The 24,978-nt window shown below is 39.9% G+C and overlaps 1 protein-coding gene and 1 long non-coding RNA gene across 2 annotated transcripts; both read right to left on the bottom strand.

Annotated features, from left to right (window-relative positions):
- Positions 1 to 15,836: 15,836 nt before the first annotated feature.
- Positions 15,837 to 18,986, bottom strand: LOC130073097 (granzyme K-like). Its single transcript, XM_056238534.1, has 5 exons — positions 18,785 to 18,986; positions 18,534 to 18,678; positions 16,459 to 16,597; positions 16,111 to 16,365; positions 15,837 to 16,007 (listed from the first exon to the last, which is right to left on the bottom strand). Exons 1-5 carry the CDS (start codon positions 18,846 to 18,848, stop codon positions 15,837 to 15,839), a joined length of 774 nt encoding a protein of 257 aa, XP_056094509.1. The 5' UTR covers positions 18,849 to 18,986.
- Positions 18,987 to 20,519: 1,533 nt separating this feature from the next.
- On the bottom strand, positions 20,520 to 23,573 carry LOC130073101 (uncharacterized). The gene is made up of 3 exons (XR_008804207.1): positions 23,541 to 23,573; positions 23,112 to 23,186; positions 20,520 to 20,775 (listed from the first exon to the last, which is right to left on the bottom strand). It is a non-coding gene; the product is annotated as an uncharacterized LOC130073101 (long non-coding RNA).
- Positions 23,574 to 24,978: the final 1,405 nt, after the last annotated feature.

Raw genomic sequence — 24,978 nt, 5'->3', positions numbered from 1 at the left:
GAAATAAAATAAAATGTAAATATGTATTTCTTCAGATCTCCATTTTTCTCTTTGAATTTCAACAAGTAAACCCCAAATAAACAATATGTAAACCAATTGGACAACAATATTTTTTCAATTCAATTCAGAATGTTCAGTCTTGGTGAAGAGAGTTTCTAAAAAGAAAAATCTGTAGAAAACGTAAGTGTCCTTTATCTGTTGGTAATGGGAAAAAAAATATGTCCATCCGAGAAAAACAAAAGATGAGGAAAGGTATTCTTTTTCCTACCAGTCGCAGTTCAAATTAGTGCAAATACTTGATTTCCTCAATTGAAAGATCCAAGAACAAACTCAAGGGAGGCTCGCCAGTCCAAACCCTCATCAGAACCACTGGAAGAAGGCCGGGACAAATCCAGTATACACGGCGAATTTGGAAGACAGAACAACAGAAATAAAAACCTGACCAAGGAGATCGTCAAACTCACAGAAAATTCCAGACTGGTACAGGTACAGCACGTCCCATTAAAATCGTTCTCTTTACCATCAATCCATCGACAGAATTAATCCAGAAGATTATTTTCTCTTTGTTTCTGTTTCCAGAGGCGTCGTAAGACCGTGCTCATCAAGCATCCGTGCACGAGAGAGAGAGCTGCCTCTAACTTCACGCACAAACCTCGTGCGAAACCCGGAAATCAATTTTTCCGCTGCGCCAGATTCTGCGCTCGCATTGGCTCATCTCAAATTCAAAACTCATCACCATTGGTCACAGTATTACCCAAATAAAAATATATGTTCGTATGAAATTAATATTTTTCTTTTATAAAGTTACTACTTTTGAATAGTTTTCAATAAATCTCCCATCATTATATCATTATATTAATAACAATAAAAACAATATTCTCTGTTACTCCCTGGTAACCTTGGTTACATTAAGTCAACCCAACATTTATTTTACTACTGTTATGATTCTGCCCTTGTGTCTTTAATTCTTCTCTTATAGGGTATATAGGTAATATAGTGGTTTATCTCCTCAATCAGTGGCTAAATAAAGGTTTGGATTGAAGGTAGGCTTAGAGGTGACACCCCTAACCTCACTTCAATAACTGAAGATTCCACTGAGCTGGCAATGTACGGGAACAGCTATATGTCAAAAACCAAATAGGATAAAGCTCAGCTTTTCATCATAAAATTTCTCCGGGTAAAAATATATCATGAAGGATCACACTATTTTCAATGGGCTTATGATTTCCATTGGTGCTGACAACGTGTCCACTGGTCACACAGTTAGTTGTAGTAAATATGTCAGTAATGATGAATCTCGCTGCTTTCCCCCATCATGAATAATATATTGCACCCATATGCAAATCAGTATTTTTATATGCATGCCAATAACTCAAGTGGTAGACATGCACCACTCCTACATTGATTACAGTTTAGGATTAAAAATTAATTATAACTCTGATGAAAGATGTGAAGACAAAACAACATTGAAAGACAAATGAGGTCATCAGTAACTACACAGTCGGCTTGGATAACGTTTGGAGAATGGTTCCTGAACTGAATTAAAAGTGTAAAGAAATCATAGGTGTCAGGCAAGGATCACTGCATTTACTGTAAATAAACTCATCTCTCAGAGTGAATCTTCTCTAAAACGAGTTAAAAGTACATGCTTGATAATTGAAGTTCTCTGTCCAGGAGGGGGTAGTACTGTTCTGTTATAACTACCACTCAATTTCACTCCAACCTTCTGGCATCCTCTCTCCGCTCATCCTTCTGCTAAGAGCAGATTTGAAGAGGGTCTTTCATCATACGCTTTCAACAAAAGACCCTTGAATGCTATCCACTTTAAGCTCAAACCTGGCAGTGAGCACAGGCACATAAGCACACAAAATATTCAGAATATATTGACGGGTGACTTGTGTCTCCACTTATACTGATTAAAGTCCTTACTGTAGGAACTGTAGGGTTATGGAAATGGTTCAGGTAGAGTGAGGTTTGGTGAGCAAACAGAGTCTCGGTCAGAAGACATCAACTGATATGGAACGATGAATGAGGCAGAGAAGGCAAGGGCTTTTTTCAACACCAGTAGTTTTTTTATTGCATCATGCAGGTTGACTTTGGGTCAATGCATTGTCTGTGTGCTGCATAAGGGACAACAAAGAAATAATACAATTGGTGACAGTGATCAATCAACACAAATTGAACAATTATATAAATGAACAACAAAGATGTGAGTGTACTAATCACAATAAAACAAACTGTAAAACATAATTCAAACAAACAATCTTTCCACATGGCTCAAGGCACATGTCTGGCAAACAAATTAATCAATCAGCAGTGCACATGTTGACAGAGTGACAGTAAATCATAAAAAAGGCATAAAGAGAGAAAAACACAAATCAAATTAATAGATGGACTCACGTAATTCATGAAGACGCACACAGTTATGCATCAGAGTGCCAGGAGAAAGTGCAAAGAATGAGCCAAAAGGTTCACAATCAATTTATAGGCAACAGGTGAGGTGGGTGTGGCCAGGTGACAGGTGGCAAAGTATCATTGAAAGAGCGAAATGGAGTTGAAAGGGAATAGAAGGGCAGGAGTCTTTTCACTTACAATACAACATCCACAGCAAAACAATTTTAGCAACCCAAGAAATATAGGCTGCTGCATAATTACACGAAGACTGTGTCTTTTTACAATATGTTTAATGGTAAAACATAAGAATTTCATATTAGCCAGTGAATCTATATTTTTACTGATTTTTATGGGGTTTACAACCAAACACAACCAAATAGGCTATCTAATATCTGTTGCACAAATTTTCAGATGCACTTTCAAACCTTGGCTGCATCCAAAATCGCATATTTCCCTACTATAGGCCTATAGGTGAAAAGCAGAATTTGACAAAAGAAATATGTCAGAATTCACAGTACTCATAGTAGGCAGAAAGTGCCCGGATGACTTCCGGCGAGATTCTGAAGTGTGCATACGATGGACATTTTACTATCCCATGAGGCCACGGGAGATGATTTGTGAAAGGCTGAACTGAACTGATGCCGGTAGGTCACACGATAATGAATTGCGAATTGCAAATTATTATTATTTTTTTTGGACTATCAACGCACCATAGCATATTTTAGTACATGTTGCGATGATACCTTTCTCCACCTTAATATTTCAAAGACTAAAGAACTGTTTTTTTCTTAGCTCCTCTAAAACACTGATCCATCCTTCCAGTATTATCATTAATGGAGAGATTGAAAGGATGGTGCATTTTAGATATCTTGGCATTACATTGGATAAATATCTCAACTTCAATCTGCACACTCTATTAACAAGTGCTGTAAACAGACACAGTAATCTGAAACTTACTAACATCTTACGTAACATTTGTCTGTTCAGCCTAGTCTTTTACTTCTTCTGTATCAAAGTATTATTGAGCCAGTTCGTATGTATGGTGCAATATGTTTCTTACATATGCTAACAGCACTTTTGGTTTTCCTACCCCTAATTTATCTAACTGTGTCATTTCAAATACGTTCCAAAAGGCACATCAAATTTTATATAATCCATTCCAGACCATCCACTTTATCTGTATTTCATTCCCCTTCCTTCTGGCCGCAGGTAGATACCCATGTGCTAAAAGGCCAGCTATAGTATAAAAGTTCCCTTTCAGGAACGTCGAGCTGCGTGAAACGCTGCTGGAACGCCTCTTGCGTTGTGCGTCATGAAGCACGTATGGAATCAGCCCAATGGCGAGACGGAACGTCACGAGTGACGTCATCGACCAGGAAACTATAAAGCACACCCCTGAACACAATGGCGACAGCTTCTGTTGTCTTCAGCAAGCGATCTATGTGAATCTGTCCCTGTGTTTTTGTCTGTTCTTAGTGATTGCTAGGCAGGAGTTTTTCACTTAAAAAACTATATATTCACATATATATAAAATGACGAGCGAGCAGCAATACAGAAAGTGTGTTCCCCCCTGTACTCGTTTTCTCACGGGTGGGGATACACACGATCTGTGTGTTGTTTGTTTGGGAGTGCAGCATGCCCAGTCAGCTCTCGAGGGGGCTGTTTGTGAGCATTGCGAGCGTTTTCCATTAAGAACGCTCCGCTCCCGCCGATCACTCTTCGAGGAGAGTGGTTCGGTTCGCGCTCCCCACGGCTCGGGTCCCGCTTCTGTCGAGGCAAGCACGCATTGCGGTTTCTTCCCCCCAGGCTGAGGCACCAATGCTGCAGCTATCCAGTTCTGAGGAGCTGGATGTTGTCAGTATTGAGACAGGGGATGTTGAGGACTCGTCACCTCATTCCCCTGAACATGAGGAGCTTTTGGAGGTGCTCACTCGTGCTGTTTCAAAGCTAAGCATTGAGTGGCCAGCTGTTAGGCAGGAATATGTTTCTAAAAGCATGCTTGATGAACGATTTTTGCCTTCCCGCGTTCAGCCTCCACGGCGGTGCCTTCCGTTTCTTCCCGATCTCCACACCGAGGTGTCGAGGTCGTGGAAGAGACCCGCCTCTTATTGTGTGTTTGGCCCCCAGACTTCCACATATTCTAATATATCGGGGGCTAAGTTATATGGTTATGGGGCGATGCCCAAGGCGGAGGAGACTCCAGCTAGCCATCTTTCTGCTGAGTCTTCCTCGTCTCTTAAGGCACCAGCTTTACCCACTAAGCCTCTCAGAAATACTTCGGCTTTGGTGGGTAAGGCTTACTCGGCGGCTGGTCAGGCTTCGGCGTGTCTGCACACGATGTCTATATTGCAGGCATACCAAGCCGATCTTTTAAAAGATATGAGTGAGAGTGAGGAGATCAGCACTGACGTGGTTCGAGAACTGTGTCAGGCTGCAGATTTATCTCTGCGTGCCACCAGGGAGTCGGCTAAACTAATGGGCCCTTCTATGGCAGCCCTGGTGGCCGCAGAGAGACACTTGTGGCTTAATCTGTCTGATATGAAGGATAAAGAGAAAGCTTTTCTTTTGGATGCTCCACTTTCTCCGTCTGGTTTATTTGGTGACAGGGGCGTCGTCAGCCGATTTTGCCGGGGCTTCAGCCCCGAATGTTTTGAGTGCAGCCCCGAATGTATTTTGAAAAGTCGACAGACAAATATGAAACCGGACAACAATAGCCTTTGTAAACCCCCGAAATCATGAGTTGTTTTATTTCATTGTGCTTTGTGTAGATGTGTGTACAAACTCACTGACACCTCGTGTAGAACTCAGGTCTGCCCTTTATTATTATCATACACTTCTGCCTAGTTTCCGCTTCTTACTAGACCTCCTACGTCATCTTACACGTCATCAACATAATCTACATCCCCCTTCTTAATGATGAGTATATATATAACCGTTAGCCCTTAACTTTATCTGCTATATAAGTGCAGTAGAACTGGAAAACAGTGTGCAACCTAACATGTATACCAAAATATGATACAACACTGCACAGCAAAATACAACGTTTAACATAGCCCTGTTTTTTTTATTTATTTTTTTATTTTTATTTTTTGGGCTGCTGAAATATGGGTAGAGAACTCTCTAAGCTTATGTCGTGTAGTCTTTGTATCGGGGGTTGGGCTTTGATATTCTTCCTGAACGGGTGACAACTACGGGTGGTTCCTGCACATGTTCCCTTTGCGGCTGTTCGACATTAGGCTGGGGTTCTGGCAGGGGTTCACTATCGGGGTTGAGTGGGGCCTCTGTTGTTGTGGGCGGGTTGTATTGTTCAGGTGTGTGTAGGAGGTGGCGCCTGTTTCTCACATATGTCGCATCTCTGGACTGGACCTGGTAGCTGTTTGGCTGCGGTGCTCTTCCTATTACCGTCGCCAATCTGTCATATCCCCTACTCGTCTGTATTCTTATTGTCTGCCCTGCTTGCAATGGAACCAAAGGACTGGCTGATCTGTCATAATGTGTCTTTCCTCTCTGTCTTGTCCGTGTCAGAGCTGCCCGGACCTGTGTTTCTACCTTTGGCACATACATAACCTTGGTCATGGGAATGAGGGTCTTAGTGCGCCGAGAAAACAGCCGCTGGGCTGGTGAGGGCAGCCCATCTCTTGGTATGTTGCGCAAATTGAGCAGTGCCGCATACACATCTGTACCATCACGTGCGCATTTTTCCAGCAGGTGTTTAGCCGAGCGTACAGCCCTCTCAGCTAGCCCATTTGATTGAGGGTAGTGGGGGCTGCTGGTGACATGGCAAATGTCCCATATGTGGGCAAATTCTTGGAACTCCCTGCTTGTGAAATATGCTGCATTGTCAGTCATTAGCTGTTGAGGCGCCCCATGGGTGGCAAAGTGGCGCTTTAGCCTGCTTATGATGGTCGCGCTGGTCACGTTTGGGAGTTGGTCTATTTCAAACCAGCCGGAGTATGAGTCAACGAGCACCAGATGTTCTTTCCCCCCCCCCACTCAAAAACGTCTGCGGCGGTGAGAGCCCATGGCAAGTCTGGTATATAATGCAATTGAAGGGGCTCCTTTGTTTGGTGCGGTCTGAGGGCATTACAAGGAGCACACCTGGAGATTTCATGTTCAATGTCCTGGTATATGCTGGGCCAAAACATGGTTTCTCTGGCCCTGCGTTTTGTTGCTTCTAGGCCCGGGTGGCCCTGATGCAGCTGTCTGATATAATAGGGTTGCAGTGAGTGGGGAATGACGAAACGCTGACCACGGAGCAATAGGCCATTATCAACCGTGAGTTCGTCTCTTATGGCATAGAACTGCCTGAGGTCATGTGGCAGCTTCTTTGATGAGTCAGGCCAGCCCTCCGCAACGACCTCAGATAAGCGCCTGCACAGATGGTCTGCCTGTGTTTCCTGCCTCAGTTCCACAATTCTTCTTGACGAAAGAGCTTCCACTGTCATCACATCGTAGTCCTCACTAGTTTCGGCCAAGTCAGTGGAGGGCAGGTGTGCACGCGACAGCGCGTCTGCTAGGTATAGCTCTTTGCCTCTCTTGTAAATGACATTGAGGTTGTAGCGCTGCAGCTTAAGCATCATCCTCTGAAGGCGTGCAGAAGCTGAGTGTAGTGGTTTTCTTAGAATAGTGATGAGAGGCTGATGATCAGTTTCGACAGTCACTGGACGGCCATATATGTAGTCGTGGAATTTCTGACAAGCATAGACAAGGGCCAACAGCTCCTTCTCTATCTGAGCGTAGCGTGACTCAGTCTCTGTAAGTGCTCTTGAGGCAAACACCACCGGTTTGTTGTTCTGGAGGCAGACAGCACCCAAACCATGCTGCGAGGCATCTGCAGATAACACCACCGGCTGATGCACGTCAAAGTACTGAAGTACAGGAGGACTTGTGAGTAGTTCTTTGAGTCTGGTGAATGCTGCCATGTGGTGTTCCTGCCAACACCACTCTACATCCTGAAGCAGGAGTTGGCGGAGGGGTGCTGTGGTTTCGCTATAGCCCGGGATGAATTTTGACAAATAGTTTGTCATACCTAAGAACCTTTGGACTCCATGCTTGTCTGCTGGGGTTGGCATTGAACGGACAGCATCTGTCTTTGTAGGGTCGGGCTTTATGCCCTGGTCAGTTAGAAGGTGACCCACATACGACACCTCAGACACCCGAAAACGGCACTTGTCAGGGTTAAGCTTAAGGTTTACGGCACGTATTCTGTCCATGACCTGGCGGAGGCGCAGATCATGCTCTTCTCTTGTGCTGCCCCAAACGAGGATGTCATCAACCACGATTGCACATGGTTGTCCTTCAAAGAGCTGCTCCATACACCTTTGGAAAACTTCACTACCCGTGGATATCCCATAAGGCATTCGGAGGAAGGCATATCGGCCCACTGGGGTCATGAAGGTTGTCAGCTTTGATGACTCCTCACTGAGTGGCACCTGCCAGAACCCACACTTAGCATCAAGGATGCTGAACACCTTGGCTCCTGGCATGTCGGCGATCACCTGTTCCACTGTTTTCATGGGATGATGTGGCCTGAGGAGGGCTTTGTTGAGGTGGACAGGGTCAATACACAGTCTTACGGCACCATCTTTCTTTAGTTCTTTGGTACCTGCTTCTTTTTTTATTTCTTTGTTTCCTTTTTCAGACTGCTCATGTAACATGCATATTTCGATAGCTGAGTTTAAAGTTAGATTTTTTTTCCTTCAACAGCTGTGTGCGGATGTTGTCATTGTGAATGCCACATACCAATCGATCTCTTAACAGTTCGTCGTGTAACGTCCCAAATTCGCATTTTCTGGCTAGTGTCTTTAACGTGGCAACGTAGGACTGGATTGTTTCATGTGGCTTCTGGTTCGTTGTATTGAATGCATGTCTGTCCATAATTACATTCTTTACAGGCAGGCAGATTTCTTCAAATTTCTTTACCAGTACCTCTGAATCCTCCGGATCTTCCTCCTCCTCGAAAGTGAATGTGTCATATTTATCTTGGGCATCGGGACCAGCGAGGTTGAGAAACGTGTATGCTCGCACTTTTTCGGTTGCTGCTGAGAGACCGGCGTTGCTGTATATGCGCCATTCGCGCTTAAACTTAGTCCAATTGTCCGCAATATTCTCGTCAAAGATGAGGGGGTCGATCTTACGAAGTCCTTGTGCCATCGTCACTTTAGGCTGACTTCTGACACCATGTAGATGTGTGTACAAACTCACTGACACCTCGTGTAGAACTCAGGTCTGCCCTTTATTATTATCATACACTTCTGCCTAGTTTCCGCTTCTTACTAGACCTCCTACGTCATCTTACACGTCATCAACATAATCTACACTTTGGCTTTGCTGCTGTCTCTGACTGATGATTGTTGGAATATGTCTCTCACACAGACGCACCACGTGAGTGATTTCAGCCTATCCTAGAATATCTCCAGGATCTGCGCGCAACAGCAAACAATCTCACAATAATTAAAAAAATATATAAATAACGCAGTCAGCACCGCCGCACAGTCATCTGTCAGACCAGATGTTGTCAGGCTATATCAGTAAAACTCAGAAAAACTAACTTTCCTCTCGTGTCAGCCGTGTGCTCGCGGCACACTCTTCAATATCACGCGCAAATGCGGCGGGCCCTGTATCACGCAAAAGAAACTACGAGCATGTACCGTCGTGTTCTGTCGTCTGTTAAGTATTGAAATAACCAAAAGGGAGATTAAAGCTGCGTCAAATCTCCTGTCGGGGCTTTTGTATTCCTTTGTAGGCTACATAAATGTCACACATTTTGGCTCATTTTTCATTATTAATATACACCTAATAAAAATACACCTAGCCTAAATGACGTTCACGACATTCTTTTAAGTATATAAGCAAGTTAAGCAACCCAATTTTTTTAGATATGTAATATTATTTCCTTTGTATAAAGAGCTTGTCTTTGTTTTAAAGGTGCCCTAGAATGTTTTTTTTAATTTTTTTATAATGTTTCCTGGGTTACCCTTATAATGTTAGTATGTTTTTTAGATAAAAAATAATCATAATTTAGAAATAAATGGCATTTTTCCTTACCTGCTTTTAGCCTCTGATTTGAACACTCTGTTTGAAGGGGCGTGTCTCTGTGGGATTCAGTGTAACCGCGGCCACTGCTGTGATTGGCTGACATGCTTGCATATGAAATAGCTACGCATTACATGTGAAACTCTCTCCCGAATACTTTTACTACTGCTATTATACGTTTTTACTATAACAGCTATCGAGATTAACGAATCGTGAGATGTTTTTAAAGTATTTAGATCTATTCCCATCACATAAAATGTTGCCGTGATGAGCATTGAGCAGATGACTGTGTTGATCGCGAGAATGAAGATCTTATCATTGCAAAGCAGTTTCTGCACTCTCTCTAAGGCTTTCACCAATGCAAACACGATGATGTAAATACAGTAAGAGCTTCGTTGTGCAGTAACGTGCGTCATTGATTTCATAACGAGTTTGGCAAGTGTCCAGATAAACTCACGCTGTGTGGAAAGATTGTTCTTTGATCGCTTTCTGTATATAATTTGTTCACAATTTAAATACGATTATTTTCATCCTACTAAAAGAAACTATGTGAAGCTGATATTTTAGTCACTGGCTTGACTTACTGATGCATAAACAGTATTGAACGATTTTGAGAGAAAGATTACCTGTCTGAACTTGAACAATGGGCTCTATGCACGGCGGTATTTCCGGTGAAGGTCTAAGGATGCTGGATTACTTCCGCCGATCGTAGAGTCCAATGCTATTCCGAGAATTTATATTGGTTTTTATACTCTATTGCTATACTAAAGAAACGTTAGTCACAAAAACAGACAAAACAGACACCCCTCATTTTGTTTATGCTTCTTTGTTTATTATATTGACAAAAACATAACTATATATAAAATTACATCTAAACGTATTAAAGTTTCGTTTCAAAGACGAGAGGACAGTAAATTTTGAAGACTCTGCCATAATCCCGTTTTCCTCGGTTTTCCTCCGCTTTAAATCTCCCCAACCGGAAACGCACGAGCATCCTTGCGTCAAACGCTGCACTTATGCGTGCATATAGCCCATTACACATCAGAAAGTGTTGCTTGGTAGCTCGATCCGAGGCCAGCTCTGTATTGGCCCAAGTTGAGGAAACAGTCGGTGAAATGTTTGAAAATTTCCAGATAAAATAAAATTAACCCATTGTTTCTTCAGAGGCTCAGATGAAGGAACTAAAAAATACTTTTGTGTTCATGTGTACATCCACACTGAGCAACTGCCATGCTTCGGCTGCGCAGTTCCGCCTGGCATTGAGGGCTGGCATTATGCAAATATTTGGAGGCGTACATATTAATGATCCCGACTATTGCGTCACAGTCGGTATTGTGTGGAGAACCGACCGTTTTTCAGGGGTGTTTTTCATAAACGTGAATTAAATGAGAACGCGAAAACAGTCCAGTTTGAGATTCACTCTATGTCATGTCCATGCACTGAACTCTTGTTATTTGACTATACCAAGGTAAATTCAATTTTGAATTATAGGTCACCTTTAAATTATTTTGTATTTTTATTGTTAACTGCTGCCATGTCATGTGATTTAGTCAGCTTGATTAACATTATTACAATGTATTCCTATTTAACACAGATGTTCTTTGCTAATTACAGAAACTATAAGCACAATTCATAAGTATAAATATATATTTATCAAATTTATAAGTATATAGGCTATATTTGTATGGTCCTCGAATGTGTTTGCCTTTTCACCGTTTGTATCACTCCGCTTGTCTGTGTTTGCCCAACCTGCATCATTAAGCCAGTAGGTGGTTACAAGTGACTGTCTTTATGAGTGAACAATTGAACTTTAATTGAACTGATTAGTGCCAAAAACATTGATTAACTTAAGAAAGAAACAAGTTGCTGAAATAATCTTTAATGCTAATATATAAATTGCTCATTTGCCTCTGGACACAAAAAGATTGCACTGGTGTTTGAGTAACATCTATGCAAAATAATCCTTGAAAGATTTCTCATTTAAGGCCATTCCTGTTTGGAATATGTGATTGTGTATTGTCAACAATAAGCAGAAACCTTCTGCATTTCCAAGTGTGGATCATTCATTTCAACATTTATCCTCATTCTCATATAAGAATATGTTATCTGCTTGACAAATCATTTATGCTACTGCCTACATGCTTTTAAAGCTATTGTTATCCAATTTTTTTTACCTTCAAGCACCTTAAAATGCACACATGTAGGTCTGAGAAATCGAAATTTTCTCAGCGGAGTATGCCCCCAAACCCCCCTAACTACCTCACATAAGGTGCGTGACTGTGTGGTATTGTGGGCTGGTGTGGTTACAGTGCCAGGGATGGATTTTTTTAACCAGTCTGCCCCCTGCACATAGGCCTGCAATATACATTATACACTCACCGGCCACTTTATTAGGTACCCCATGCTAGTAACGGGTTGGACCCCCTTTTGCCTTCAGAACTGCCTCAATTCTTCGTGGCATAGATTCAACAAGGTGCTGGAAGCATTCCTCAGGGAGTTTGGTCCATATTGACATGATGGCATCACACAGTTGCCGCAGATTTGTCGGCTGCACATCCATGATGCGAATCTCCCGTTCCACCACATCCCAAAGATGCTCTATTGGGTTGAGATCTGGTGACTGTGGAGGCCATTTTAGTACAGTGAACTCATTGTCATGTTCAAGAAAACCAATTTGAAATGATTCGAGCTTTGTGCCATGGTGCATTATCCTGCTGGAAGTAGCCATCAGAGGATGGGTACATGGTGGCCATAAAGGGATGGACATGGTCAGAAACAATGCTCAGGTAGGCCGTGGCATTTAAACGATGCCCAATTGGCACTAAGGGGCCTAAAGTGTGCCAAGAAAACGTCCCCCACACCATTACACCACCACCACCAGCCTGCACAGTGGTAACAAGGAATGATGGATCCATGTTCTCATTCTGTTTACGCCAAATTCTGACTCTACCATCTGAATGTCTCAACAGAAATCGAGACTCATCAGACCAGGCAACATTTTTCCAGTCTTCAACTGTCCAATTTTGGTGAGCTCTTGCAAATTGTAGCCTCTTTTTCCTATTTGTAGTGGAGATGAGTGGTACCCGGTGGGGTCTTCTGCTGTTGTAGCCCATCCGCCTCAAGGTTGTGCGTGTTGTGGCTTCACAAATGCTTTGCTGCATACCTCGTTTGTAACGAGTGGTTATTTCAGTCAAAGTTGCTCATCTATCAGCAAGGCATTTGATTGACATAACGTGAGGTCATATTTATTTTTTAACGTGCGAAGATTTCAGACGCGAATTTTGGACTCAGTGTGCAAGGGTCTTAAAGATATGGTTCACCCAAAAATTATGTCATTAATAACCCTCATGTCGTTCCAAGCCCGTAAGGCCTCCGTTCATCTTCGGAACACAGTTTAAGATATTTTAGATTTAGTCCGAGAGCTCTCTGTCCCTCCATTGAAAATGTGCGGTCCCACGGTAATACAAACATCATCAAAGCAGTCCATGTGACATCAGTGGGTTAGTTAGAAGTTTTTGAAGCATCGAAAATACATTTTGGTCCAAAAATAACAAAAACTACGACTTTATTCATCAGATAACATGTAACATAACTGGTGTACCAGATAATTACGTCAGCAGTGTCACTACAGACTCGTGAAGGGGGATCCACAACAGAACCGGAAGAGAATACAATGCTGAATAAGTCGTAGTTTTTGCTATTTTTGGACCAAAATGTATTTTTGATGCTTCAAAATCTTCTAAATAACCCACTGATGATGTCACATGGACTACTTTGATGATGTTTTTATTACCGTTCTGGACAAGGACAGTATACCTATGGAGGGACAAAAAGCTCTCGGACTAAATCTATAATATCTTAAACTGTGTTCCGAAGATGAACGGAGGTCTTACGGGCTTGGGACGACACGAGGGTGAGTCATTAATGACATAATTTTAAGTAACTTTAACTTTAAGTATATTTGATTGTGCTAAAGTGGAACTATTGCAAGTATACTTTATGTACAGTTTAGATATCTTGCATTTAAAGACTGATATTAAACAGAGATCATACTATCCTTTCTAATAGTAATATTAAACACATTTTAAGGCTTAATATTAAGAAATGTACAATGTGCAATAAAGAAGCACTCCAAATAAAGTTTAATTATAATTATATCAGTAATTCTCAAGCAATATGTCAGTAAATATGCTAATGGGTTTGTAGTATATAGTTTGAAATAAATGTATTTTAAATACATTTTGGTATAGTTTTTTTACACTAGGGAGTTTAAACATGCAACTAATGATAAAATCAAAAACTGTTTTGTCGGACTACTGTTTGTCTGACTAAAGCTGTATGTCCTACAAAGAGTGTTCAGCAAACAGCTTTAAACCTTCCAACAGCACTTGGAATATATCTACCACCTTTATACTCAAAAACATCTATAGAGGATGCATTACATATGTATTACCTTATTCAAATTGAAATGAATGCCCATGTTAGAGGGTTCACACACAGGCCTCTGTTTGGGCTAATTCAGAGTTGTTTATGATCAAAGTTATACAAATCCAATTTAAGTTACTTTTGGGTGCAATAACTTTTACATTGAATGCCAAGTCTGTGTTTTAGCAAAAAAGGGTATGTGTCCAAAAACACATACTGAGTAGGAGTACATGACATAGGCTAAATCGTTTACATCTCAGGTTCACCCCAAACAAACATAAAATCTTACAGTAATCTGACAAAATTATGTATTCCATAAGTTTGTAATCATGTCAGTGCAATTTAGACAAGTCCAATGGATTCATAGACCCAGAAAATATGGGGTTAGACACCAATATTACTTGGCTGGGTCAAATAATGAAGGAGTTAGGATATTTTAAGGGCTTCCTGCCCATCTTGGACGCCATCTTGAAAATTACACCTTTCTAGTGGTCAAAATGTGTTAAACTTTTAGTATGTTATTAAGGACACCGTGTCCAGCTGAGAAACCTTTTGTTAGAATTTTTTTAGGGTTAGGTGTATTTTTTTCATATATGCAGCCACCTATAAGTTGTTGTGGCTTTTTTTTACACATCCACGGTGGAAACAAATTTCCTCTCTGATGACAAACAAATTATCTATCCATCAGAATACATTTCACCTCTTATGTTGTACATTTGAATTTCATTCACATTCTTGCATATAATTTTAGCGCTCGCAAAGTAACTACTTATTCAAAATAATACCTACTCAATAGAGTATATTATTTCGGACGCAACCCCAGTGTACAATTCTGTCCTGGACTTTGAATGAGATTTGTCGTGTGTCCTCGCCAGTAGGTACCTGTAACAATTAGTTTTTGAGACTTAGGGTGTACTCACACTAGGCACGGTTGCCATGAACCGGGCCCGAGTACGATTGTCCCCCCTTCCCACTCCCCCTCTGGCCTGCACTCACATAGGGTTTCAGCATTCGTGCCGGAGCACGCTTACGTCATTACGTGCGACGGTTTCGGGATAAACAAGAAGAGCGGCGCTCTCTGAACAGAATTAGTCCATCGCTCTGTTTTCTTTGTGGATAATTTTGTGTCGTTTGGTCCACGGTGGTCCACAGCCTGTTGTTAAACAGATGTGTCGCCTTAGTGGCGCGAACATTTTTACGTAATCGTGCTGCTCGTATGAGGAGGTTTGCAAGGTGTTGGTTTTGGAGCGTCGCAAAACCATGACGACGCGCGTCCTGTTCCGTGCTCCAGCACGGTTAGCGCTCACACTGCATGCGAACCGCGCCCGAGTCCAACTGAACCGTGCTCTGGCCCACCTCTTCCAAGCGGGCCAGGGCCGGCTAATCGAGCCGCGCCCGGGCACGGTTCGGAGCACTCACACTAGTCAAACGAACCGCGCTTTGGTGGTCAAACGCACTCGGGCACGGTTCAAACTGGCTAGTGTGAGTACACCCTTATTATTTAGAGGAAGTGTCTGAATGTGTTTTGAATTCGAAGAATATCATAAAGCAATGGGAGTTTACTTGAAGCACTTTGGTGTTAATGTGAAATGTGTTCAATGTAACAGAAGAAAAACAAGACAGAATCCATTTTAATTCAGCAAATCTGCAGTCATTAGTGGAGTTTAGAAAATGTAATCATTAAATTGAGAATAACATTTATTTTAGCTTAGGTTGGCAAACAAAATCACAAAAAGGAATATGATGAATTTCATATTTCACCAGACAATAGATCATCTTCCAATGTTTGTTTAATCATGTCCATCAATAACAAAGTACAGTGGGAAATCTTCATGTATTAATGCAATATCAGATACATTTACAGGATTTTAACTTGGCTCTGTTTTACGTGTTTAAAAAATAAAAAAGTTCGATATTGCTTTGTGAATTTTAAAGTTACAGTAATCTGAACAAACAACAGTATATATGCTGGAAATTGGTTCTTAAAAAGTTGTGCTGTTCAGTTGCTTTTTAAGTATGCTATTGATCCAGAAGATATGTCTTTTGGAGAGAAACGTGTACACAGTTGGTTTCTTGGGATTACCGCATCCTATCGACCCTGATACAAATCCAACTATGTTTTTCTTACATTCCAGAGGTCCACCGGAATCTCCCTGAAAAAGAAAAAAAAAACGGTTATTTTTCTTTCAGACAGGTAAAGGGATGATTTCGAAGAGCCTGCAACAGCCATAAATCAAAGACAACAATATGACATACCCAACAGACGCCTCTATTTTCCTGCTTGTTTGCTGCACACAGCATGTCTTTGGTGATCACAAGATCGCTCTTGTAGAAGCAGTTGCACAGATCTCTGTCCACAACTGTCACCTCTAACATTTGCAGTTTATCAGAAGGTTTATGGACTTCAGAATTAGCAGTTCCCCAACCTGTCACAACACATTTTGTTCCAGGTGGAACATCCTTTTCCTTTTTAGGGATCTTTTTGGGCTTTGCTTTCACTTTTTTGTTTAGCTGCAGAAGAAAAATCAATGCTCAAATGCATACTGTGGAAAACATCATACGGTCACCGTGTCTAAACAACAACCACATTCAATTCATCCTTACCTTAATCAGCATGATGTCATCTTGTTTAGTCCTTTCATTGAATGTTGCAGGTTTTGCATAACTGAGGATGCCAACACGCTGAGAGCCTTTACTCAGAGACAGAGATCCTATGAGAACTGTCACAGATGAAATGGGTTTTCTGAAATAGAAAACTGACTTAGATGTGCATATGCAGATACTTTACAGTGAGAACCTTAAAGGATTAGTTAACTTTAATAAAAAAAAACTTTTGCTGATAATTTACTCACCCCCATGTCATCCAAGATGTCCATGTCTTTCTTTCTTCAGTCGAAAAGAAATTAAGGTTTTTGATGAAAACATTCCAGGATTTTTCTCCATATAATGCACTTTGCTGGGCACCAAACGGTTCAAGGTCCAAAAGACAGTTTCAGTGCAAACTGCAAACTGTTCAAATGGCTTTAAACTATTCCAGACGATGAATAAGGGTCTTATCAAGCGAAACGATCGCTCATTTAAAAATGAAATAACAAAGTTTAAGTTTTATAAGCTCAAATGCTCGCCTTGCTCTGTTCTGTGTGACTCTCCTGTTCGAACTCGTTCATCAAAATGAACTAATCTTTTTCCGAGTCAATTCGTTCATTTCGTTCGTTAAATGAACCAAATGACTCGAAAAAAGATTTGTTCATTTTGATGAACGAGTTCGAACAGGAGAGTCACGAACGTGCATCACAGAACAGAGCAAGGCGAGCATTTGACATTATTAAACTTAAACTTTGTTATTTATTTTGGAAATGACCGATCGTTTCGCTTGATAAGACCATTATTCATCGTCTGGTGTCGTTTAAAGCCCTTTGAACAGTTTGCAGTTTGCACTGAAACTGTCTTTTGGACCTTGAACCGTTTGGTACCCAGCAAAGTGCATTATATGGAGAAAAATCCTGGAATGTTTTCATCAAAAACCTTAATTTCTTTTCGACTGAAGAAAGAAAGACATGGACATCTTGGATGACATGGGGGTGAGTAAATTATCAGCAAAAGTTTTTTTTTAAAGTGAACTAATCCTTTAAGAAAATGAGGGATTAGCATAAAAAACTGGGGGAATGTTTCCTGGTCAAGTGAATTAGAATGAATGGATAAATAAATAAATGTATATATATATATATATATATGCATTAAATAAATGGTCACACATTATATTAAGTGTCTTAACCTTCTAACATTTATATTAATCATTTGATACATTTGCACTTATTGTGTTCATTCTTTTACATTGTACTTAGATTTAAAAAAATACCTGACTGGTCAAATGTCCTTAATATTTCTTTTTTAAGAGCAAAGATATTTTTTGATATAACTCCGATTGTGTTCGTCTGAAAGAAGAAAGTCATGTACACCTTGATGGCTTGAGGGTGAGTAAATCATGGGGTAAATTTCGTTTTTGGGTGATCTATCCCTTTAGGAGTTTGTGCACAGATCATTTTGATGGTCCCTTTTGAACAGTCTGTTGAATATTAGTAACTTTACAACTACATGTCAACTAACTCTCATTAGAGTAGACTGTCTGCTTAATATTATTGTGATGGTCTTAGACATTCTACTGACTATAAGTAACTTTGCAACTATATGTCAACTTATTCTAACCCTAACCCTACCATTCTTCAAACACTCTAACAAGTACCCCTAGCCAAAGGTTACACCTGCAATTAATCACAGCTGTAATTCATTTCTGTAAGTACATCTACAATTACAATGTTGATCCTTCCCTTACTTCTTAACCCATTAAACCTAACCATACCACAAAACCTGTCCCCAATCCTGTATCCCACCTCAGTAGCAGCAAAAGTCTTTTGAAATACAACAGGAACACAATAAGTACATTAAGTAGAAAAAGCACTTGCATAAAAATTTTTTAGAGTGTGACCAAATAGATCACTAAATAAAATACATTAAAAATTTTAAACAATAAATAAATAAACAAACATTAATTAAATAATAATTGTATCTTTAATTTGGACAAATATTTTATTATAAAAATGAGGAAACAAAAGAAAGATTATATTATGCTTCACATAGATTTTGCAAGTTCATTTGTATGCTCAAAGTGGTTGCCTTACCTTTCGCAGTGTGCTGGAGTTAAAACCCATTGGTCTTGAATGAGGATTCCTCCACACACATGGGTCTGGTCCTTCTGAATGGACACCATCCACGGCTGAAGTTTTTTGACATCTTTGCCTCCAATAATGGACACCTCAGAGCAAGCTGGGATAGAGATTTTAAAGGCATTTACAAATTCAACAAAAACCAACAGGTGAATTTGTTTTGTGAACTTTCTGATCAAACTCTGTGACAGATAAAGAACCATTACCTGCCACTTTGAAAAAGGTGAACGCCAGGAAGTGAATCACAATCAAATATCTGCAAACATCCATCTTGCCGACCGTTTTCTCAGCCAAAAGTCAATGTGTTGCCTCAGACATCCAACAACGTCAAGTGTAAGAGCAATGAGGAAATTTTCAATGTTTTTCAATGCACGTTTTGGTTACTTTGTGGTCAGAGCAGAATCAAAAGGTGTGTATATGTGGGAGTGTTTGCATGCAACGTGATGCATCTGTTTTTGCAAATTTGAACAAATTGACATTTAGTTGTGCTCTGTTTGAAGAATCCAAAACCAACAGAAAAAATTCACTTATTGAACAATAACTAGCCTACCTTATGTGTCATAACTGTCATTCTGTAAATGCTGTTATATGAGAGAGCAGAACTTAAAAAAAAAAAAGTGCTCTAAAGCTAAGAGTTGTAAAAGATCTTTAAAGAGAGTCAAGCTCTACCGACTGTACATATAAAATAAAATAAAAACAGAAAATCATTTGAACCCATACTCTATTGACAGAAAGGCCTTTACAAAACTCTATGGGACAATCAATGAACAGCAACTGTCTGTTCCCTAAAGACTTATTTAGTAAGGTATTGTATTTTATAAACTATAACACAAGCTCTTATTTCCTGCATTAATCAATGCTTTAGATCGAACGCAAGAGTCCAAATATGGCACCATTTCGAGTAAACAGACACAGTATTTTTACATTCTTTTGTATTCCTCCCCTATTAAAATTAGACTGAGAGGGGCTCTTTGTGACATGAGTTCAGACATGAGTCTTGAAAGTAAAAGTCTCATCAGGGTACAGTCCTCACTGAAAGATTGATGTGAAGCTAAAATGACTAATGATTTTTCACACCTTTAGACACAAAGCAGAAGCTTCAAAGTAAAACACACGGCTGCAAGTCTCCTGATGCGCCAACCTTATAGATGTGTGAATCACAGCTGCAGATTCAAATGAAGACCCAAAGGTTTTTATTTAACCTCATGTCAAGGAGAGAAAATAACAGATCTTGGGAGGGAAAATTAAACTGTTTTATAAAATGAGTTATGCTACTTGCAAATGAGATATTTTAACTTGACACTTACAAATACAATGCTTTTGTAAGGAAAAACTGATGTCGTGAAGAATTTCAAGACGACTGAAACAGAAACAAGCTGTGCTGCGGTTAACTATGAATGATGTTCACTCATTATCATTATAATTTCATGATGCAATAATTTAAATTATTAATACGGAGGAAGAACAAATAAAATACATAACTCCTGAAGTGGAACTTTGGGAAATGTAAGCTTTCTTTTAGCACAGGAAACTGAAATAAAGTTATTTTAGAAAACACACAAAAAAAAAAAAAAAAAAATTATTATTACAAACATTTTTTACAATTCTGAAGTAAACTAATCCTTTAAGCTCTATCAAATTATTTTTTTTCTAGCCAGTTAACAAGCTTTTGGACTTACCTTACCTAATGCAATTGTAACATTTGGTGTCATGCAGTCTTCCCGTGGTTGAAAAATGGATTACATGAGATGATACATTTTATTACTGTAAAGTGTGTTTTAGCTCCCTCTGGTGTTCATTTATGATTTCAGTGATGTGAAGTGAATTAAGTGATGATGTTACGATCTCAGGAAGGAAGGACCCAAAACAAGAAGAATGCTTAACTACAATTTACTGAAGCATAATAATGAAGACAGTACAAGCCTCACGGCAGCAAATCAGAGTCCAGGGAAATCAAATGCGGATCGTGAGACGGGAATCAGTGTCAGGATGGTCAGGCGAGGGGCAAACAGAGCCAACAAGCAAATCCTAACTCACAACTGGAAACAGGCAGATGTTCACGGCAACAACGCAATGCAGAGAGAGAGGCGATCGGTAAATCCAAACTCCAGCACCAGTAACAGACCAACTGGTCAACAGCAACAGCACAGTTTGAGAAGAATGGATCCTGGAGAGGGACGGGGAATCGCAGCACAACCTGGGCAGAGAAAAAAACATGTCAGATAAATAAAAAGAAACTAGACAAGAAAAACCGGCAGGTGAACAGCAAAAAGCACAGAACACACTGGCAGAGAACAAAGAGGAAGGAAGCGTAGATATGGCATAGAAATCAAGCAATAATGGGAGACATGTGAGCGCAAACAAGTGGACGTGCTGAAACACAAACTGGAGTGTGTTTCCCGAAAGCATTGCTAGCCAACGACGGTCGCATGTTCCGTCGTTATCAGCAGTTCAACGAGTCACAGTTTTTCACGAAACCATCGTTCCAGTGAACATTCACTAACAGCATCGCAAACTTGTGTTTGGAACGACAGATCTCGACCTGTGGTTAGAAGGAGAGTTTCTAGTTTGCATGACATTCGACCTTAATAAATCCTTATCTTGAGCCAAATAAGCAAGCTGACATTCAGTACAATCTATATATTTTGTTTAGAATACATACAAAACTTCATTTATATAGCGCTTTTAAAAATACAGATAGTTCCAAAGCGGCTTTACAGTCATAGGTAAATAATAAATCAAAGTAACAGAGATTGTTTTGGCTTTATGACAGCTCTAGAATAAAGTTATTTTCCAGTTAAAGTTAGTTTTGATTGATTCTCTTCAGTCGCACTCGCAACGATCATTAGTTATTAACTTTGAGGCCGCTAACATGACACCGCTCTAACAGATCTAATCTATGCAGCCTAACATTGAATTATAGAAGTCTATAGTGTGTTATGTGTTAATGTTTTTAGTTTAGATATAAACTGACAGAGTGTGTCTGCTTCCCGGACAATGTTAGGAAGACTGTTCCAGAGTTTTGGTGCTAAATAGGAAAATGATCTACCGCTAGCAGTCGATTTTGATATATAGGTATTATCAACTGGCCGGAATTTTGAGATTGCAATAGACGTGAAGGACTATAATGCGTTAAGAGCTCGCTCAAGTACTGGGGAGCTAAGCTCTTTAGTGTTTTGTAAGTAATCAGCAATATTTTAAAATGTATATGATGTTTAATAGGGAGCCAATGCAGTGTTGACAGAACCAGGCTAATATGGTTATACTTCCTAGTTCTGGTAAGAACTCGAGCTGCTGCGTTTTGGACTAGTTGTAGTTTGTTTATTAAGCGTGCAGGGCAACCACCCAGTAGAGCATTACAATAGTCTAGCCTTGAGGTCATGAACGCATGAACTAACTGTTCCACATTTGTCAATGAGAGCATATGACATAATTTAGATATATTTTTAAGATGGAAAAATGCGGTTTTAGAGATACTATTCACTTGACTTTCAAATGAAAGATTGGTATCAAAGAGCACACCCAGGTTCCTAACCGACGACGAGGACTTGACAGAGCAGCCATCAAGTGTTAGACAGTATTTTAGGTTATTTCGTGAGGACGTTTTTTGTCCAATCATTAGAATCTCTGTTTATTCAGAATTTAGTAGTAGGAAATTACTAGTCATCCAATGTTTTAGCTATGCATTCTGTTAATTTTGTGAATTGGTAAGTTTCGTATGGGTGCGAAGAAATATAGAGCTCAGGGCGTGAGAAAATATATGAGTATCATCAGCATAACAGTGAAAACGAATGCCATGCTTCCTAATGATATCTCCTAAGGGTAGCATGTACAGAGTGAACAGCAGCGGTCCTAGTACTGAGCCTTGTGGTACTCCATACTGAACTTGTGATCGATAAGACATCTCTTGATTTACTGCTACAAACTGATAATGGTCAGATAAGTATGATTTAAACCATGCTAAGGCAATTCCACTAATGCCGACATAATTTTCGAGTCTATGTAAAAGAATGTTGTGGTCGATGGTATCAAATGCAGCACTAAGATGTTACACTAATAGAGAGATACAACCACAAATGTCATTTTGGTTTACGTCTTTTAGTTTTAGATTTAAAGTGTCGTTTTTGTATGCATGTGTGAACATGCTCTAGTACGTAAGAACGAGCCTATGAACTATGATTAAATCTGGAAATAAAGCAAAATAACTGAGAACATTTTTAAATAGTCCTCAGATACCATGTCTGTAATTTATAGCAAAACATCTACCATTATTTCGATCTCAAACAGATTCATTAAAAGAAGTTATTACTCCACCATCTGCGTGACATCATTAACCAACGTGGTTGAACGACCACTTTGCGACAGTATGGTTTCGGGAAACAGTCATGACTAGCTAGTTGATTTCTTCAACCATGCATCGTAATGTGGTAGTGAAGCATCGAGTTACATCGTTGTACGGGAAAAACACTCCTGATGTGCGCAAACGCATGTGGAAAACAGAAACAAAACAAGAAAGTATAAGGAAGATCAAACCTGAGTTCTGACAGAAGAAGGAATATGGTTCCTCTTCTCTCTGTTCTGCCGTTTGATTATACCAGCAACCACAATCTGTCATTAAACAGCATCAAACAAACACTCATTGTTTGAATTGCACAATAAAATTGACATAAAGATCATGCTTTATCAAACACAGCATAAAGCTCAGAGAAGGGAAAATGTAAGTCTTTTTTGATCCATGAAATGATGATGCAGGTCACATAGGCTCTACCGTCACCCCGTTTATCAGTTTCTTACAGTTTTTATGATTTTCATGCATCAAAGGACACATCTTCTGTTTTTTTTCTGCTTATTTTGTAAATAATTATTTTTGTCGTTTTTGCTTTTACTGAGATTTTGACTGACTTTTACTCCTCTGTCATCATATGCATCAGTCAAAATGTAAATCAAAACCATAATTCTTACTGTTAGGTGTCTCTGATTCTTCGTTGTTGAGACCCTTTCCTCCAGCCTTCTTCAGTTCAGTCTCCCTCTTCTTCAGTTCTTTCACTCTTTTATCCAGTTCCTTCTCCCTTTTTTCCAGTTCATTCTCCCTTTTTTCCAGTTCCTTCTCCCTTTTGTCCAGTTCCTCCGCTCTTTTATCCATTTCCTTCGATCTTTTATCCAATTCCATCGCTGATCTTTTAAGATGTTTTTTCTCGCTCTCACTTGACTGCATGATGTAACATTAAGATTGTATTATTACACTTTTTTTACTTGGATTATTTTAAATTTTCATTCATTTATTGGAAAAATCATGGTTTTATCCACTGTAAATGAAGAGTGAATTCAGGGTATACATTTTATCTGTTCACAGGAACACTGTGTGCTAAGTTTCAGAAGTGAAAACCGGATTTAAACAGGAGTGAATCCCCTAAATTCAGAGATGGCCATAAATAAATCCATGTGTTTCAGACATCTATCGATTCGATACCTTTTAGCACCACCAACTTAAAAATAAAATGTGTTTAAGATGTTGTCTGTGCACAAAATGTATAATTTAAACTCAAATTTCTGGATTATTATTATTATTTAATTACATTGTAGAAATAATGAAAATTAGGCAGTGGCTTTCTATTCCCAACATGCTTTGCATAGGACTGGATAAGGAGAATAAATGTTGAACTTAAGTGTTATTTTATTTGTTTTGATTTTAGTCAAAGTAAAGACCTGTTAGTGTCTAATTTTGTTATGTTTGACATGTAAAAGAGTTTATGTAATGTTGAGGTTTTTGTGGTTACCATTGTGCAAAAGAGTAGATATGAGAGCAAGGCAGCGAACCAATCGCTCCTAACGCCACAGCAAAACTGGTTTCACTGTTCTGGGGTGCGTTTCCGAAAGCATCATTAGCCAACTATGGTTGCAAATTCGGTTGTTATAGGAGAACTCCGGGCAATTTTTAAGCATATCTTGATTGTTATACCTTTGTGAGTACTTTCTATAGAAAAAAACACTAACCAGATTGGTGCTTGCAACACGGAGCTGCTAAAGCTAATGCCCAGAGCTCCCACTCAGCTAAAACGGCAGTTATGGGGGCATATACATAAGGAGTGTCTTTGTGCCTCTTAACAGACACAAAATGCAATTAAAATGTCTGTCCAACATGAGCAGGGCCCTTACATGACAACAAGATGCGTTTAGCAACTTAGCCATTGTTTAAATTCACCTAAATAGTGTTTTAGGCGGCTAACTGTAGTCTCGCGCTGAAGGCCCGTGGGAACTCAGTTGTAGCCGGAAAAAGGTAAATAGCAGTGTGAAGGTGGGAGGAGCGTAGTGTGTGGAGATCGGAGTTTCTAGGTGCCTGAGGAGCCAGGATCTGTGCATTATAAGTTGTGCCTCCGATTGGGCTAAAACCAGCCAATCG

This window comes from Rhinichthys klamathensis, unplaced genomic scaffold (genome assembly GCF_029890125.1).
Source record: "Rhinichthys klamathensis goyatoka isolate OS25496 unplaced genomic scaffold, OSU_Roscu_1.1 h1tg000523l_1, whole genome shotgun sequence".
Lineage (NCBI taxonomy): Eukaryota > Metazoa > Chordata > Actinopteri > Cypriniformes > Leuciscidae > Rhinichthys > Rhinichthys klamathensis.
The sequence above is the reverse complement of the archived record's forward strand: the minus strand, read 5'-3'. Positions and strand labels throughout refer to the sequence as shown.